Source organism: Aythya fuligula, chromosome 1 (genome assembly GCF_009819795.1).
Source record: "Aythya fuligula isolate bAytFul2 chromosome 1, bAytFul2.pri, whole genome shotgun sequence".
Taxonomy (NCBI): Eukaryota; Metazoa; Chordata; class Aves; order Anseriformes; family Anatidae; genus Aythya; species Aythya fuligula.
Window position 1 is genome coordinate 54,591,872 of NC_045559.1, and position 18,684 is coordinate 54,610,555.

The 18,684-nt window shown below is 54.7% G+C and overlaps 1 protein-coding gene across 1 annotated transcript; it reads left to right on the forward strand.

Moving 5' to 3' along the window:
• The first annotated feature begins 7,606 nt into the window (after positions 1–7,606).
• Positions 7,607–17,649, forward strand: SOX10 (SRY-box transcription factor 10). Its single transcript, XM_032181914.1, has 4 exons — positions 7,607–7,751; positions 8,921–9,361; positions 14,478–14,743; positions 15,144–17,649. The coding sequence occupies exons 2-4, from the start codon at positions 8,952–8,954 to the stop codon at positions 15,857–15,859; spliced, it is 1,392 nt and encodes a 463-aa protein (XP_032037805.1). The 5' UTR covers positions 7,607–7,751; positions 8,921–8,951; the 3' UTR covers positions 15,860–17,649.
• Positions 17,650–18,684: the final 1,035 nt, after the last annotated feature.

Here is an 18,684-nt window from a genome sequence, read left to right on the forward strand (position 1 = left end):
TCTTTCTTGGTTCAACCACAGTGATTTCCTCCACTTTTTTTTTTTTCTCTCTGCTTTTGAACCAGAGCTTACATTATTTGCCCAGCTTTCCTGGTAGAAATCTTCATTAATGGTAAGTGTGCTGAGGCAGGCATAGTTGGAGGAAGCAGAGGTTTGGTTCAGTGTCAGCATGGGATGCTTGTCCTGAGAGCTGGTGACCTGGATCCCTTCCCTGATCACATCTCTGGATCAACGTGCCCATAGGCGACACCTCTCTGGGATGGTGGAGACACTGGAACAGAAATGTGGTTGGGGTATCCCATTGTGTTTGGGATAAAAGTGGCTTGAGGTGAAATAAAATCAGCCTTGAGCACCTCGGACAGGGTTTCCCTCTTATCTCAATAAATTTCGCTCTTATCTCAGTACAGCTGGTTGCGGTGGGGTTTTGGCTGTGCGATTCTCAATGATGTTTGCTTGGGTTCAGCTCCACAGGTGGCAACAAGCAGAGTGACACCTAGCAAAGCCCTGGTGGCTACGGCATTTTGTCATCTAGCTTTGGGAAAGGTGCAGACCAAAGCACCATCATCTTCCAGCACTGTCCCATGGACTCTATGAGAAGTGGCAGAGCTCTCTGTGGGCAGTTTTAGAGGGGGGATCCTAGTGTAAGAAAGATTTTTTTTTACTGATTTGGGAAGGGGCCCTGGTTCTTCTCACAATGGGTGGGTAGGCTGGGGGAAAGCCACCTGGTAGGGATGAAGGACAGTGCCGGTGCTTAGAGAAGATGCTGTGCCCCGACTGCCTCTGCTGTACAAAGGCCAGTTCAGCCTCGAAGGACGTGAAGAACAGCCTTCCTCCCCCCTCTTGCTGCCCCCAGCCCCTTGTCCCCAGCACCCCATCCTCCCTGCTGGCCATGAATAGAGTTGGCACGGGTGGGCGCAGCCCCAGGCACTGGGGCTGATGGCTCCTGACCTGAATAAGCAGCATAAAGGCACGGAGCGGCCCCATCGCGGCTCCATCCCGACTCATCCTCCCCAGCTGCTGGAGCATCCGCTGCGAGCCCAGCCCGGCCATTCCTACCCTATCCTTCAGTGCAGTTTGTCTTTCTCTCCCTCTCTCATCTCCCCCTGCCTCTCTCTCTCTTGCTCTCTCTCTTTTTTTTTTTTTTTTTTTTTTTCTGTATTTAATCTCCTTTTTCGAACATATCATTACAGGAGCAACAAAAAAGATGGGACAATACAGCCATTGATGAGCTGCTCTCGTCCTCCCGTCCCGGTCCCCCCCACTCCCTCCCTCCCCTCCTCTGGTGCGTGCCAACACTCTTTCCACCCGCCCAGGGCTGGAGCCAGCGCCAAACAACCTCTGCTAATAAACAAGAGGAACCAGATAAACCAGGAACACAATAGAGGGATTTGTTGCACTTTAGTGATGGTGGGAACAATGTCAACTCCGTGGCGCAGCTGCATGGACCCCCTCCCATCATCTCCCCCCCACCGCCTCGCGCCCCCCGCGCACTCACAGCCCAACACTGTGATTTATGAAAGGCCAGAGGTCACTGTGCATTAAAGGGCTCCTTTCTTGCATCATTTATTAACCCCTCTACAACAAGGGGTGCTCATTGTGGTGGTGGTGGTGGTGGGATGGGGATGGGGAGGGGGCGGAGGAGTCCGTCCTGGAGGCACCGTGCATCTCTTGCAAGATGCTGAGGTGCAGAGCTAGCGCTTAAAATCATTTTCACACCAACCTGGTGTGCATGGGGAGGAGGAAAAGCTTTGGTGAGAGGCACCTTGGCTGCAAAACGTGGGCCAGCAAAAGCAACTCGTGCATTCCAGCAGGGCTCTGCTCACATTTCATAGGGGTTGCCACCTACCCAGCCTTGCTGGTGAGCTGAGCTCACAGTCAGTCTTGCGGCCGTGCACACACCTAGGACTGGCCTGAAGGGTTGCCCTGAAGACCCCGTCAGCCATATAGTGGCCCTGCAGAGATAATCCAGGTGCATCTCCATAGCCCTGGGACACCTTGTGCCACCAGGCGTGAACATGCAGGCCACCTGCAATGCAACCGGGCAGAGCTGGACCACTCTGAGGTTTCCTTCTCAGGCCAGTAGAGATGTGGCCGAAATGTTTTTTGCTGGTTGCCATCACAGGCAGCATTGTGGTGTCACCACACAGTGCTTTCAAGCCTCCCTGCACGGCCATGGTGCAACGTGGTGAAATACAGATGTGCTCATTTGCTGGCCTGGTCTTTTGTTGCAGAAACTGTGGTGACCACAGTCACTTGGGGAGAGCTGATGTGGTGGCAAAGGGCTCAGCACTGAACTCTGCAGTCCCCCGAGCTACCCCTCATCCCCAGATGCACTTATGGGCCCCTTGGAGACCCTCTCCGTGGGCAAGCTTGCTGGGGAGGACAAATCTGAGCTCTCCTGATGGCCCTGGCAGCTTGGTGGAAGGGAGGTGGTGGCGGTGATGGGTTGGGACATCTTCCCTAGCCATGAAACGAACGGGGAACAAGGGACAAAGGGTCTGGAAATGAGCCCCCAGATTAGGAGCTGGCCCTTTGAGAAGGGGGGCGCAGGGCAGAGGGGATGCGGAGGCTGGGGTCCCGAATTCCGGCTGGTAGCTCTGGTTACCAGCACAAGCGCTCCTGCCCTGGCTTTGGTGCCTCGGCCTGGGGCCGTGCTCCCTCGCTCGCTCTCCCTCACATTCCTCCGGGAGCTGATCAGGGCTTGAATGACACCCCAGATGACTCCTTGCTATTAATTCCTGCGAACAGAATGGGCTCCTTGTTCTCCCAGTCCTACTCTCTGGAGGAATTACAGGGGCCAAGGCAGCGGGCTGAAGCCTTCCCGACTTAACCCTTCCCCTGGCTCCCCGGGAGCCTCCCTGCTGCCAGCGGGCTGCTGGAGCTGAAGATCCCCCCGGAGCCACCTTGGTCCCTGCTGAACGAGCCCACCCGAGTCACCCAACACTGCTACGACCCCTTGGGAGGATCCCCTTGTCTCATCATTCAGCCCAAGTGTACACAATTCCTTTCTCCTCCCCTCCAGGCATCCCTCCTTGGCCATGCAGCCCGAGAGCACCTGGCTCCCTGCACCGTATCGCGCTGGATGTTGGAGACTCCCCTTGAGAAAATGCAAAACCTCCTTCCCCCTTCAGTGCTTGCTTTTTTTGAGTTCACTTTTTGGAATCACACCTGGCCTCTCCAGCAGGAGTCGAGGGGGTTAACAGCCAGGGAGGCTCTTGCCACCCATCAAAGCAGGTAGCAGACGGACCTGCCCTGCCTCGCTCCTCTTTGATCTTCCCAGACCCTGCTAAATTGTCCCAGGGACTTTGGGGAGGACTTGTGTGGCATTGGAAGTCCTTCCCGTGTGCTTGGGGGAGCCTTGGGCTGTCCAAGACGATGGGTCGGGAGCTGTCCCGGGGTCTTTGTGGTTGCTCAGAGGTGTTGGTCCCCTCTGCTTTCCAGGAGGGTTCCTGCACCTCCTCTCCAAAGCAGCTGGCACCATAATCCACCGTAATCCTGATGAGGGGTGATGAAGGCCAGAGCCTGGCTGCAGTTCCCGTGCCCGGCTCCCCGTTGCAAGGACACTTACGAATTGAAGGGCTCTGGTCATGCTGACAAAGGTGGCTGATCAAATTTGGGGTAGCTTTCACGCTTCTTTGTCCCCTGCAACAGGAGATCGGGGCCGCCACAGCACCAGGGAGCGTGGGCTTTGGGGCCTCTCCGCTTCTCCTGTTCATGGAAAGTCCTTGAAAATGCCCCAAATGCTGGGAGCCCGCTGATATCAGACTGGGGAGGATTTCGGAGAGAAAGGCACGAGGAAGCAGAGGAGACAGGGTTGGCCTTGGGTGCCCTGGCAAGCATCAGGCCTGGTCCTGATCTCACACAGCCTCCATAAATCAAGTCCCATGATGTCTCACGAGTGAGGCCATCCGCAGACCCATCGATTTTCTGAGTGTCATGATGAAATGTTGGCCTCTCCCTTTGCTCCTCACTGCCTTTCCCTTGAGTATCACACTCAGGCGACCTTCAAATAAAAAGAGTAACCGGTTGAAACCTTGCCTTTTTTTTTTTCTTTTTTTTTTTCTGATTCATACATGCCTTCAACGCCAAAACCTTGCCCTCCCAGGCCTGCACGTTGTCCCAGGACTGAGCTACATGGCTTCCCAGCTATTTCATGGTCGTGGTGATAAGACGTGAGAGGGCCCCGTCGCATCTCCACACCAAAGGGGACATGCAGACCTCACCGAGGAGGTCTGATACACTATTTCTGCTTGGGACAGGGGAATTTCCAGCAGGTGCCAAACATCTCCACCACCTTCAGCCTTCCCAGAACTGCCTTGGTCCTCCTCCTTTCTCTTTCTCCCTCCTGGCTGAAGGGATTGAGCAAACCCATCCAGCTCTCCCTTAGGGGCTGAGGTCCCCCATTTCCAGCAGGAGGCCTTCCTCCTTCCTCCTCCTCCTCCCTAGCCATCTCTTCCCCTCCCCTCCAGCCACGGTGGGAGCAGGGAACCTCATGCCGGCGAGGATACAAGGACGCTCATCCCACGTGGGACCCGGGGAGGGACGAGGGCTCAGCACCATCACCTCCCCGCGAGCCACGCGGGGTGAAGGGGACCTTCTGCACCCCGTCCCCAGCACGGCCACCCCACACCCAGCGCCAGCCCGCTATTGCCTGCCTCCTGAGGGGATAACAGGCTCGAGACCCCCGCAGACCCCCAGCTTTGCCCCGAATCTCCCCGCAGGCCCACCTCGGCGGGACGGGGTGCTGCAGCAGGATGGAGCAGCGCCGCCGTCCCCGCTGCTCCCGGCCCGGGTCTCCTCTCCCGTCTTCGGGTCTGAGGCGAGCCGGGCGCTCTGAAAAAGCTTTTTATGTGCGCGCCCGCGTGTGCGTGCATCACATGATGGCCGTTCACCTGTATCCCCGAACAAAGGCAGCGCACTGTTTGAGGCCCAAACAAGCGGGCAGGCAAAGGGAAGGAGGGGGGTGCCGGGAAAACTGAAGGGGCTGTTGAGAGAGCGGGCGCGCGCGGGAGAAAATCCTTATCAAACTCCCAATTCATGGGTCTCCCTTTCCCTCAGCACACTGCCAGTATTGTTTGCCCGTTGTGTGTGTGTTTTTTTTCTGGTGTCTGCCCCAGTCCCGTCCCCCCCCCCCCCCCCCCCCAGACCCGGCTCTGACGCTGTTTTGCTCTATGGAAAGGTTTCATGGGGAACCCCTCCCATTTTCCCAGGCGGTCCCGGGACAATACCAGTGCTGTGCCCCCGGGCTGGGCACGGGACAAAAGCTGGCCCTGTCTCGTGGATGGGGAGCTCGCTGGGTTTTTGGGGCATGCAGGGGATTCCTCACCTACCCCTAATTGCAGACGTGGTTTGGGGACACCAAAACTTCCCAATGGGCGTCCTCTGGTCTTTTTTCCCCCCTCCAAGCCCATTTGCCCATTAGAGACACACTCTCCCCTCTTACTCCTCCGCTTCCCATGGGTGCAGTGAATGGGGGTCACCTCAGAGGAGGTGGCCTTTGGTGTCCCACCAACGTGGCCCTCCCATTGAAACCCTACTGAGCAGGGTCCCCTGCTCCTGTCTCTTCTCCTGGTCTCTTCTCCTCCCTCTCTTTGCGTCCTCTCACCTCAGCTGAAGAGAAAGCATCACACCTCTCCCCGTTGCCCTACAGGTGTGGTCTTCCACCGCTCGCTCTCCTGTCTCTCCCTCTTCATAGCACGAGGGAAGAGATGAAACACAGATGGAAAAGACTTGGAAAAGGGTGTGTGAGCACCTGCAGTCAGTGTTGCAAGGGAGAGCTGGGAACAGGAAAAAAAAAAGGCTACACACAGGGAAAGAGAATTCAGAAAGAGGAGGCAGAAGCAAAGGAGACAAAAAGCAACAACTAGAGAAAGGCAGAATGGAGAAAAAACAAAAACAAAAACAACAACAACAACAACAACAAAAAACGACCACAAAACAAAACCACCACCACCAACTTTGCCCACCATTTAAACACGTGGAGACACTGAGTCTGCAGATTGCAGAAATTGTGTGTCTGGTGTGTGTTCCTTTAAGCCAGGCCCATACGTTTTGGGATGTCCCTGTCGGGGGCCAAGGCACCCACAGCTCTTGCAACAAGGCATGGATGGGACCTGGAAGGTAGCAGCAGCCCCTGATGGGGACGGCAAGAAGAGGGACCAACGTTAGTCCACAGCCCTCTGGATTACTGAAGTTCCCTCCTGATTTACTCCTTTTCTTGCCACAGTTGAGGGTGGGGGACTGAGACACTCTTCTGTTCACCCAGACCCTGAGGACATGTAAGAAAACATCAGCTCCGCAGTGCTTACTCTGCCTCTGGTGGGCCATGGACTTCCACTGGCTTGGGAGCTGGAGGTGTCTCCTGGTGGGAGAACTTGCTCCATACTCTAAGGCACAAGGTTCACCGGCTGCTGCTTTGGTTGAGGAAGCAGGAACTTGTCTTAATTTGCTAGGCTTTCCTTTGGGTTTTCACAGCATCCAAGAAAAAGCCACCCACATTTCTCTCTTCCAAAGGGAAAAAGGCATCTTGTGAGGAGGAGCATCTGAGCGCCTCTTTTTCTGGAGCGGGTGATGATTAAGAAAAAGAAAGAAGGGAGAGCACTTAAGAGGTTGTTACGGGCAGTGCAAGACCACACAGACACCTTTAAGCACCTCTGCCTGCCACAGGTTTGATGCCGTTGACATGCAGCCATTCCCACTCTTGGTCCCATTCTGTAAAGACTCCTCAGTGGGCTCTAGTGAGGTTTTCCCTGGAACCACCCCATAGTTTCAGAGCTACATTCATAGGGAAATGGTCCTATGCTGTCAGCGAGGTCTACAAGGGCAGCAGCCGGCCCCACAGCTTTGCTCTGAGTGTGTTAGCTCAGGTGCTCAGCACCATCCTTGGGACTGGTCCCCTTATGCTTCATGTGGGATCTTTCTAACATAGTCTGTGAAGAACAAAGAGTTGCTACAGGAGCTGGAAACGCTCTGGAAATGCCTTGAGGTTGGTTCCCCGGGTCACAGCTGTGCACCCAGACGTAGCACTGAAGCTCCTTCAGGTTGGGTCTCCAGTGAGGGGCTGGTGCAGGAGCTGGCTCTATCTCACCGCTAGCTCTGGAGGACCTGGGGAGGTCGTCAGATTTTTATGGGTGACCTCTCATGGTTACGGGGTTGGTGCTGCTCTTTGACAGCCTGGTGAGAAAGGACCTAATGTCCTTCATTCTCAGGACATTACTGACCTCCTGCAACATCCTGACCCCGGAGTCCTGGGCCAGCTTGTTGCAGCGCACTGGGGTCCCCATCAGACCCCGTGACGGGGATAAGGGATGTCGGGACCGTGGGGGCCACCATGCCCTGCAAGAACAAGGGTGATGCTAGGGGGAAGAAGGGGAGCCCAGCCACATCCCTCCCTGCACCCAGCAACCCCAATCTGCTGGGGGTTTCATTCTCCATCCTTGATCTCCGGCCAAGCAGCCGGCGCCGGTGGAAAGTGGGGAAGGCCGAGGTGGGGTGGGGGGCTGCCCGCGTCCCCTCCCCAGCGGCCTGACCGTGTCCTGGCTCTGAGAAATGCTTGGCTCCACCTTCCGCCCTTCCCTCCCCCGGTGCTAAGCAGCAAAGCCAGCGAGAGGCATCCAGCCGGGGTATTAGAAAAAACCAAGCCTCCCTCCAGGAATGGCACTCGCCTGAGCGCCTCCCCGGCAGCGCACCCTGAAGCCGGAGGGAGAGCAGGGGGGCGACTGGGACACCGCAGCCCTCGCAGGATTGGCAACGTAAGTTTTCCTACCTGAGCTCCCTGGCATGCACACACACATTCACTCTTATTTTTTTATTATTATTATTTTTTTTTATTTTCCCTACTTTCTGCCACTTTTTCAATTTCCCCAGCAAAGCGCCGTGCCACCCTCTGCAAGCGGAGCGACAGCAGCCTTTGCTCCCCATTGACTTTTTCAGCTAAACCAGAGGCACGCTCTTCTAAAACTTCTTTTTTTTTTTTTTTTTTTTTCCTTCTTTTTATTTCTGGCTGGGGGTGGGGGGGGGGTTGGATAAGGAGGCCTTTATTTTCAGAGCCTTTCTTTCTCAACGAGGGCAGCGGCTGTGCCGTGGCAGGGACTTTTAGAGGTGACTGCAGGCAGCGAGAGAGGAGGGGTGCGCGGGGCAGGCAGCTCGGCTCCGTGGCTTCTCTCAAAGTTCAACTTCACGTGTGCTTGCATCTGAATATCTGTATGTATGTGGTGCACGTATATCCCCACGGACGTGCGTGGGGATGCGACGTGGATATATTTTAAGTCTTTGCTGTGTGAGCAGTGGCCGAGGGATGGGGTGTCCCCACGGAGGCACTTTTCGCTGCCTGCCGGTGCCTTGTGTCCCTGGAGGTGGCCAGGAGATACGAGACGTGTCCCTTTGGTTTATCAACATGGTGCTGGTGCCCCCCTCTTCCTAGGCATTGTGCTGGCGATCCAAATCATGGCTTCAAAGGAAAGGGGCACCTCCTGGCACAAGTTTTGTGGCTGTTCCCCCGGTCCTGCTCCCCATGGGGAGCTGTGGCCGGGCAGGAGGCTCCATGCTCCCTCCTCTGGGGTCCCCGGACCCCCTTGTCCCACTGGCCCTTGGCACAGCTGGGCAGCTGCCGTAGGCCCCTCTGCAGACACCAGCTTGGGACGATCGCAAAGATAGGAGCTCCCGATTAATTGGGGCCCCGGCCCATCCCCACCCCCCTCGATCACGGGTTTTGTGGTGTGCATGGCAATTGCTTTGCTTGTGCTTTTATCAAGCGGCCCCTGTCTCGTGGTCAGCTCTTCGGAGAGCGCAGAGTCCCTGTTGGATTTGGTGGTCGCTTTTCCTTTTCTCTCTTTCCCCTCGTTTTTTTTTCTTTTTTTTTCCTTTTTTTTTTTTTTTCCTTTCTTTCCTTTGTTTTTGTCTTCCTCCCTCCCCTCCCCAGTGAGAAGAAGGACACCGAGAAGGAAGAGACCATGGCCGACGACCAAGACCTTTCAGAGGTGGAGATGAGCCCGGTGGGCTCCGAAGACCACCACTGCCTCTCGCCGGGACCCTCCATGGCATCGGACACCTCTCCTCACCTCGCCGGCTCCGGGAACGGAGAGATGGGCAAGGTCAAGAAGGAACAGCAAGACTCGGAGGCGGACGACGACAAATTCCCTGTGTGCATCCGCGAGGCGGTCAGCCAGGTGCTGAGCGGCTATGACTGGACCCTGGTACCCATGCCCGTTCGGGTCAATGGAAGTAACAAGAGCAAACCCCACGTCAAGAGGCCCATGAACGCCTTCATGGTATGGGCACAGGCTGCCCGGAGGAAATTGGCTGACCAGTACCCGCACCTCCACAACGCCGAGCTCAGTAAGACCTTGGGGAAGCTCTGGAGGTAAGAGCGGGCGTGTGAGTGGGCTGAGGCCCGGAGGTGTCCTGGAGTGGAATATGTAGGCAGGAGGAAGGATGGGGACGGGGTGGGATGGACGGGGTGTCCCCTGAGAAAGTTTTTTTCCCCACAGGGAGCCTCCTCCATGGTGGCTGGGGGAATGGGGCAAGAGTGGCTGTTATACCCTATATACATAGGGAAGGATTCCTCAGCAGGGCTCACCTCCACCCCAGATGGAGCCCATGCCTCCCTTTTCCACCTGTTTCCCTCTAACTTTCCCTCTTGTTCCTGACCAGGACGCTCATCCTGGTCCTACCTGACTGTCAGGGGAGACCTTGCCTCCTTGGCTCACCCTCTGTTGGGCAAAGTTTCACACGAACAGAAGCTGGGCTGAGCCCCGTCAGACTTAACTCGCTTGTGGCTGCCCTGAGCCTGTTTGATCTCGGGTCCCCACACCAGCAGGGGTTATCTTCTGTGCAGCACCACAGAGTAAGCGGGAAGCAAAGACATGGCTGAGGAGGAAGGATGAGGGCAGAGAGACAAGGGTTGAGCCACCCACCCGTCCTTCCCGGGTCAGTCCTGGTTTCGGCAGGCCATGCAGGTGCAGCGAGGCCCGTGGTGGGGAGGGGTGGGCAAGGAGAGCCCCTGCTATGAAGGGGTCCCACGCGTGCAAGGCTGGCCATGCCGCTTCATTCCCGTCAGGCCATTCCTCCCAATAACCCCGTTGACTTATCAAAAGCACTTTCTGCTGCATGCCCCCTGCACCGACCAACACTTATGATGGCCATCGGCCTCCTGTGAAGAAACCCTTTCATTCCCTCTCCCGTCCTGACAGGATTGCATGGGAGGAAGCCCTCTGCCTCAGACGGGCCACGAGACATTTTTCCAAGCAGAACTGTAACGCGCCCTGTCCAGTAGGTCTCCTCCTGCCTCCAAACCTCCCTGCTCACGAGGGGGAACTGAGCCCTTGAGCACCAGTTGCTCCCTCTGCTGTGTCCCCCTATTTACGCCGACCCGCCAGTGTCTGCTGTAACTCAAGCAAGTGGATTGCTTTGGGAAGCTGAAGGCAGAGGTCTCCTCTGATGCTCTTTCCGCTCCTTCCCGCTTTGTTCCCCGCTGCCTTCATTTTCCTCTGCCTAGCCTGCTGCTCCATCCTTGGGCTCTGCTGCCAGCCTCTGGACCGCAGGCAAAACTACGATGCGCAGCGCTCAGCCCCCTGCCTGCTCTTTTGCCCCCACCCTGGTAGCCCACAGGTTTGCTCTGTCCCCCCCACATTTTGTTGTATCAACTTGGCCATCTCCACCTATTATCACTGTGGTGTCCTCTTCCATTTGTGCCAGTATGAACCGATCTCCTTCTTACGCTTTGCCCCCATTGTTCTGCTTCCCAGCTCCCTCTGGCTCCCCTCGCCCGCATCTCCGCATCCGAATCCACCTTTGTTTTTGCTCCCAGAGTGTTATTTCAAGCTACCATTCCCTCATTGCGATATACTGCCAGATTTTAGGGCAGCGGCCTCCCTTCGGACACTGCGTTTCCTTTGAAAGCAGAGCAGAGTGGTTAAATCCCTCCACAGCTGCCGTGGGAAGAGTGCACGGAGACGCAGCCCCCGGCCCGTGGTGACATTTGTGCACCCGAGCTGGAGCCGTGGCCGTCAGGTGATGGCTGAGGTTCTGCAGAGGGCCCCGGGTGTTTTGTAGGGCCTTGTGCACGGATCCTTTCTGAGTCTTTGCTGCTAGGGCAGACAGCGGCGGTCAGAGCTGTGCCAGCCCATACGGGACTGTACCACCAGGGTTATGGGTGCAGCAGCATCTGAGCTGGCTAGGACAACGTGTATGTGTCTTTCTGTTAGGGCTGGGGGCAAATAATAGGTCACAAAAAGTCCAAGGGAGGTGGCCTGAAGGTTTCCAGGCTTGCAGCCCTGAGCCAAGCCTTTCAGCCCAGTGTGCAGTTGGATTTTCCTCTCTTTAGGTTCCTGCTGCCCCCAAGGTATTGCAGCTACGTGCTAGTCTAACTGCGGGCAGCCCGGCTGAGCTCTGGCTTAATCTCAATCACTTCACAAATGCAGTTGGCAGGTCCCCTGCACAGGGACCTGGATGCTTACAGATCATCTACAAAGCGACCGCCCAAACCCAACAGCCGAAATCACTACTTGCTTTGGAAAAGAAGAGTGGCAAAGTGTGTTTCCACATGGGTGGCTGCGAGCTTGCACACGTATGGGCTGCGTTAGCGGTGCAGGGAGCGAGAGCTGGTGAGCACGGAGGCTGCCGGCAGAGCTTTAAGCCAAATATATGCACGGTGATGGGTAGGGACGGCAGAGCCTGGAAAATCTTCCTGAAGGCCGATCCAAGTAGCCGATCCAAGAAAAATCCTAAGATTTTTCTACTAGAAAATCTTAGTGCTGGGGCCCCTGGTTTGTGTCCACTTGGGATGGGAAAGATGTAGGCGAAGAAGCGAAGGCGCTAAAATGGAGGGCAAGGGGAAGGGGAGGAGGAGAAGGGAGGGTTTCCATGCTTGACGAAAGCTCGCCTTGGCTGCTTTCCTTCCTTGGGGTGGGATGAGGAACAGCTCTCAAATGGAGGCCGGCTGCTGAAAATGTCGGCGTGACTCTAAGCCAACACGCCAGCCAGCACCGTCTCCGGGGCCGAAAACAAGCGGGACACGAGAAGAAGGGGACAGCGGGGCTGTTCCTGGGGACAAGGAGACCCGATGAAGGGACTTTTTTATGGGGGTGGCAGCTCCCTCGTTTTCTGCACCCCACCTCACCAAGGAAACGCGCCCAGGACAGGGTGATGCCCATGAAATCTGGGGCTGTGGACATCCCCATTCCCACCACGCCGACTCATCGGGGGCGTTTGGTGCCGGGGTGGGTGGAGAGGGCTGTGGTAAGCCCCACGAGGGCTTTGCTCCGTGATCCATAAGTTCTCTGCCCGTGCGAGATTCCTGTGCATTATCAACAGGGGAGCGTTGGGGGGCGGAGGGGGAGGGCAGGAAGCGAGTGAAATCCAAATCCCCCAAATCTCCTGGCCTTTGCCTGCTCGCACCAGTTTCACTTTGCTAAAGCCGATTTGAGCTCTGATCCCAGTGGGAGGGGAGGAGGGAGCAGGGAGGCTGGGGAAGAAGACAAAGGCACGGGGAGTTGACGTCCCGCTGGCCTGCTGGTGGTACTGCTAGCGGGCGGCTGTCAAGGGGAGAGGAGCGGCGGTGAGGAGACCAGGCACAGACCAGAGGGCAGGGATTTGACTCCTGCATAGACACGGTTGGATCTGGTTCAGGTCATCCATGAGGCAGATGAGGAAGGTTGAGCTTTGGCCTTCACTGCTGGCCTCCACTGGAAGTTTACTGATACATCCAGCAGAGCAAAGCTGGCTGTCCGGCATCCAGCCTCTTGCTCCAAGAGGTGCTTCTGTAAAAGGAGACGTTTTGTTCCCAACCACAGCAAGTTCCCAACTTCAGCACCATCTATGTTGGCAGTGTAGAGAAGCCCGAGCCCAGCTGCCTTGTAGTGAAGGGCTGTAAGGCTGCAGAGTTTGCCTCCGTTTCTTCACCTCCCATGGAGAAGGGGTGTCCTCAAGGTGTGAGGTTGCCTCCCAACCCTTGATGCCTCCAGAGGTCAGGATGGCCAGACAGGCTGTCCCTTCAGACCTCTTGGGCAGCCTGGAGCAGGGCTGGCTGAAGGATTAGAGCCCTCCAGGACGTGTGAGCGTGGTGTACAGGGGCAGGAGGGAGACAGGAAAGCTGGTGCTGGATTCATGGTGGCTCAGTTGCTTTAATCTGCAGGATTAAGGCAGCGGAGGAATGCAGCGTGTGGCTGCGACCTTCTCAGGCAGCCTGGAGTGAACCCAGGTCAGCACTGTAACGTGCTCCAGGCCACGCCACACACCTTCTGGCTGATGGGCAGGGGGATGCACAGGGAGCACTGAGAAACTTCAGTTTCTCAGGCCTTTTCTTCTTCCACAGTGCCTACAGTTTAGCAGAATCACTTGCCTTTTAGCACTGAGGGCTTTGGGGTGCCTGAGGTACAAGTCACAGGAAAAGACTGACCCCTTCTGAGAGCACTGGTTTCTGCTTGGAAGCAGGTTGACCCTAAGTCACAAGGATATTTGAGGGAAAAAAAATAAAAAAATAAAATTAAACTGAAGCAATACCAATTGAAGCTGCTAAAGCCCTGAGCAACCAGATCGTTCTCATCTTCAAGCTTTCTGAGCTGCCCTGCCTGCACATTTTACAATTTTCTTGGAGATCCTATCTTAACCAGAGCAGCTCATGATCTGGCAGGAATACAGAGAAGGAGCTTACATTTCTACAGCCTTTAATCTAGAGACCAAAGCTCATTGATTTGTACACGGTCTAGCAATGTAGAAGCTATTTTTTTTTACAACTACGAGGCTACATTCAAGAAGGGTTGGGCATTTGTGTTTCAACCTTTTGCATTATCCCCATCTACAGCGAGCAGGAGCTCCAGGAGGAGCAGGATACACCATTTTCCTCCTAATTTTTTTAGGATATTGCAAGAGGCTTAAAGGCCCAGCGAGCTCCAGGCAGTAGCTTGGGTGGAGACAACACCAATTACTACCATTTATGTTCAGTAGAGTCTCAAACTCAGGGCACAGCCCACAAAAAGGCTTAAATTGGAATAAAATCAGTCTGGGGAGGAGCAAGAGATATGGAAGGCAGCGGTATGGGTAGTAAGGATAGGCCACGCTGCCATCGTTTGAGGCCTGCTCCCAGCTTCCCTTAATTTGCCCTAAATCTTTGAAAGCAGCTTTTCCGGCCTTATTTTTCACAGCTGGGAAAGGCTGCGTTTTCCTTTGGGGGTGAAACTAAAATGCAAGTGAGACTGTTGAAGTTCCTGAGATGTATAATGCAGCTGGGGAAGGGGCACCCAGCGCTGGCACTGACCATGACAGTGAGTTTTAATGCTGACCATAAACGAAGAGAAGGAAAACACTGCTGTCTCCATTGCATCACTCCCAGCTCTCCCTGTTATTCTGGGAAATACCCTAAAACGGGCCAACGCCCTGATTTATATGCTGTGTCCCATAATTGTGTGTATTGGGATTTTTTTTTTCTCAAACACCTGCCCCTCTCCTTCCCCTCTTCTTTACCACCCTGGTCCCCGCAGGCTGCTGAACGAAAGCGACAAGCGCCCCTTTATCGAAGAGGCGGAGCGGCTGAGGATGCAGCACAAGAAAGACCACCCCGACTACAAGTACCAGCCCCGCCGGCGGAAAAACGGCAAGGCCACGCAGGGCGAGGGCGAAGGCCAGGTGGAGGCGGAGGCTGGCGGGGCTGCCGCCATCCAGGCCCACTACAAGAACGCCCACCTGGACCACAGGCACCCTGGGGAAGGGTCGCCCATGTCCGACGGGCACCCAGAACACTCCTCAGGTGAGTCCTGGGTCTTTGTGAACCCACTGGCAGGTTATGGCCAATGGGGAGGCTCAGGAAAACAAGCCATCGCTGTAAAAGCCGTAGTGGTGTGGCTCACACCTTGCTCACGACCCAGCAGACTGCTGGAGTCACTGGTATAGGGCCATGCCTGAGTTTCATGGCACTTACATTTCTCTTCTCCAGTGGGGTATCATTTTACCCTTCCTTGTTTTTGGCAAGATGATATAAAAATATTTGGTTTTGGCTGGCCATTCAGTGGCTCCCCCTCCACCGAAGTCTCAGTGCAGTTGCTGGCATACTGGGAGGAGCGGAGCTGGCCTGTAAAGCTGCCCAGGTTGAAAGCAGTAACTCACCTTCTCCCCTCTCTTTCCTCCTCAAAATGTTTTTCACCTTGCAGGTCAGAGCCACGGCCCCCCCACGCCTCCCACCACCCCCAAGACCGAGCTGCAGGCAGGCAAAGCTGACTCCAAGCGGGAAGGGCGCTCCCTGGGGGAAGGGGGAAAGCCCCACATCGACTTCGGCAACGTGGACATCGGCGAGATCAGCCACGAGGTGATGTCCAACATGGAGACCTTTGACGTCAACGAGTTCGACCAGTACCTGCCGCCCAACGGACACGCTGGCCACCCAGGCCATGTCGGGGGCTACGCGGCAGCCGCGGCCGCCGGCTACGGCCTCGGGAGCGCCCTGGCTGCGGCCAGCGGACACTCGGCCTGGATCTCCAAGCAGCACGGGGTCTCCTTGTCCGCCGCCACGTCACCGGTGGTGGACTCCAAGGCCCAGGTGAAAACGGAGGGGTCCGCCCCCGGAGGTCATTACACCGACCAGCCCTCCACCTCCCAGATAGCTTACACCTCCCTGAGTCTGCCCCACTACGGTTCGGCCTTCCCCTCCATCTCCAGGCCCCAGTTTGACTACCCTGACCACCAGCCCTCGGGACCCTACTACAGCCACTCCAGCCAAGCCTCTGGCCTCTACTCTGCCTTCTCCTACATGGGACCTTCCCAACGTCCCCTTTACACTGCCATCTCTGACCCTGCACCCTCCGTGCCACAGTCCCATAGCCCCACACATTGGGAACAGCCCGTCTATACGACTCTCTCCAGACCGTAGGGAATGGGGAACGGTGACCGAAGCAGCGACGGAAAGGCTCCGAAGAATCAGCACAGGCAGAAGAGCCTCCGAACTCCGAGGTCACTCAGTGCCACCATCCAGCCACCAAAACCCACTGAGTATCTGGAAGTGCCTTTCTTGACCCCGGCTATCGCTGGCTCACCCGCCTCGAGGAAGGTTTTTCGCCCTTTCGCCCTTTACCGATTCCACGCAGGCCATGCCACTGGCTTGCAACACCTTATTGGCCTTCTAGATGAGGAGGATTCAAGACATGGAGTGACTGGTCCGTGGTGGGCTTCGTTTTGTGCACCCTGGACTTAAGAGAAGAGAGACTGTCCTTTCCTTCCCCTCCCCAGACTCCTCCAGTGAGTTAGCAAGCGTTTCCAAAAGACCACACCGGCCAACTCTTTGTCACCTGCTGTGGGGTGAAGGGTGGCTGCTCAGCCGTGGTGAACATGTTGTGGGAGGAGGAGCAGGGAGGACGGCACGGCCGGCTTCCTTGCGATCAGCATTGTGCAGCAGTCCTGCCTAAGATTCACACATGCATGAATCTCGATCCCCGTTTGAAGACCAACTTACACTTGCTTCCCCGCTGATTTCCACAACTGCGCCCTAGCTTTTCTCCCCGCCTCTTCTCTCCGTCCTGCCTCTGTTTAATCCCACGCTCCTTCCTGCATGGATTATTTTATTTTTTTTTTGTAAGGCTTGACTGAACAATGCGTTGGACTCAGGAACTGCATTGTCACTCTTAGCCTTTCTCATATCATAGCCTGTGTGCGCGTGTGTTTGTGTATGGGGATGCAGGAGAGGTGGGGCAGGACCTGTGGATCATTAAGGTGCTGTGAGTGAATCCTCCTGTCTTACAATTACTTTATATCGTTCATTTGTGTCTGGTATTCCTGGCATCTCAGTCCTTTCTAATCTCTTCAGTATCCTCAACAACCTCTGAGCAAACCTAGTCCTTGCTCTTCCAGTGCCTGCCTGAAAGTGGAGGCACCAAGAAAGCTACTGTGCACTTGCCAACACCCAGAGGCAATTGTAATACTCACTTTGAACCCCTGCTCCGAACTCAGGCTGATGGGGTGTGCATCCCTGCTCGTTTGTTCATCACATATTGCAATCCATCAACGCCTCCCTCCTACCTTCACCAAGGATGGAAAGATGAACCTGTGGCTCTAAGCGAGGTAGATACGCACCCAGTTTTGGATGAATATAAAGAAAACAAGCCTGGTTAGGTGCAGAAGAACTCATTTTTGCCTCTGGGCTTCGAACTGGAAGCAAGCAACTCTTGCAGTCTGATCAACCCTCTTTTTTTCAGCCCAACGCCTGAGGACAGTCTGCTGACTTCTCCTTTGACACCTCCAGGACTGGGGTGGTTTGCCATGCCAGGGAGTGAATTGGCACAGAAGTTGCTGCAGGAAAAAAAAAAAATGACTCCTGGCAATTGATCACAGAGAAGGGACCTTCCAATGGGTAATCCAGTCTAGAAAGAGAAAATACTTTGACCAAACATGGACTGTGATCCGTGCCGCTGTTTCCCTCTGCTGTTATGACTGTCAGATGCCCTTCCTGCCTCCCTTAGCTATGGATGACTTCTCCTTGTGGTGTCTGAAAAGATCATGTAGAATGTTTGCTCCCTGTACGCATGTAACCTGTTCAAGCCCTGTCCCCTTATTTATGCAAGTAGCACCTTCCTCCCCCAGCTCCCTTCCCCCAGTCTCTACGCTGTCCTAGCACCATTAACTCTGCATTAAACATATGGAATAATAAACTTAAAAGTTTCATTTTCATGTCTCTGGAGTTTTTTGACCTCTTTCATGAAAGCCTCTTTTTTTTCCCCCATCAGTAAGTCTCTCGTGTGTCACTACAACACCGCACGGATCCCGTGCACAGCTTTCCTCTGCCTGTTGCTGAGAGGACACCGGCAGAACTCCAGCTGGCTTACTGCACTCCTTCATGGAGATGAAACTCTTCTGTTCCAACCATTGCCAGAGTGAGAGATGCAGTAATGCTGAATTCTGTTCCTGTGCCATTAAGAAGCGCACTATTTTGTGTATTTCACCCAAGAGTTTCTTAGCATCATTATTAATTCTCTCCAGAATAGGCATGTGGGGTTTCTCCGCCATTCCTCATCTCCACGTGGCCGTTATGTACCTTCATAAAAAACTTCCCCTCTTACATAAACTTGTGGATTTTGGAAGTGTTTTGGAACAACCAATAGTTTGTAGAAACTCAACGAACTCAGCCTCTTGCCTTCCACAAGTAAGAATTTAAATACACTCACACACACACACAATATATATTCAAGAATAGAAGTACGTACCTCAGTTGTTGAAGAGGACATCCTGGGTGTAGTCAGGTCCTAGGAGACTACCTGAAGATGTTCGGAAAGAAAATGTACAGCAGATATTGGTCTGCTTAAGAACTTGTCTCAAGGTCAATGGGATCAAGGTAGGGTTTCAATTAACACAGAGACTCCACAACAATTAAAAATGGATTCCAAAGGCTTCAAAGCAAAGACACGTGATCTATCCTGTGATTTTGTGTTCACTAGACACTTAATGGGTGAGTAAAATAAGCAGGAGGTCTAGAAACTCCTTTTTAAGTGATAGTTTAAATAGGAGTTCCTATATTTAAAGCTTTTTAAAACTCGTGGCACTATTTGGATGAAGTCCTATATAGGGCCAAGAGCATCAGCAGCAGAACAGCTTAATGACATTTAATGTCAGTGATGTCAAGCTAAACAGTTCTGTGCAAAGTAAGTCTGTGACCACTCAGTGAGTTGGAGGAGACATCTCTACCCCAAACTACAGGCTGTGGGGAGT

Excerpts from the sequence above, each read along its gene's own strand:
- SOX10 (XM_032181914.1), top strand. The coding sequence starts at position 8,952 with ATGGCCGACGACCAAGACCTTTCAGAGGTGGAGATGAGCCCGGTGGGC. Across the intron at positions 9,362-14,477 it reads ACCTTGGGGAAGCTCTGGAG|GCTGCTGAACGAAAGCGACA; the intron begins GTAAGAGCGGGC and ends TGGTCCCCGCAG. Across the intron at positions 14,744-15,143 it reads GCACCCAGAACACTCCTCAG|GTCAGAGCCACGGCCCCCCC; the intron begins GTGAGTCCTGGG and ends TTCACCTTGCAG.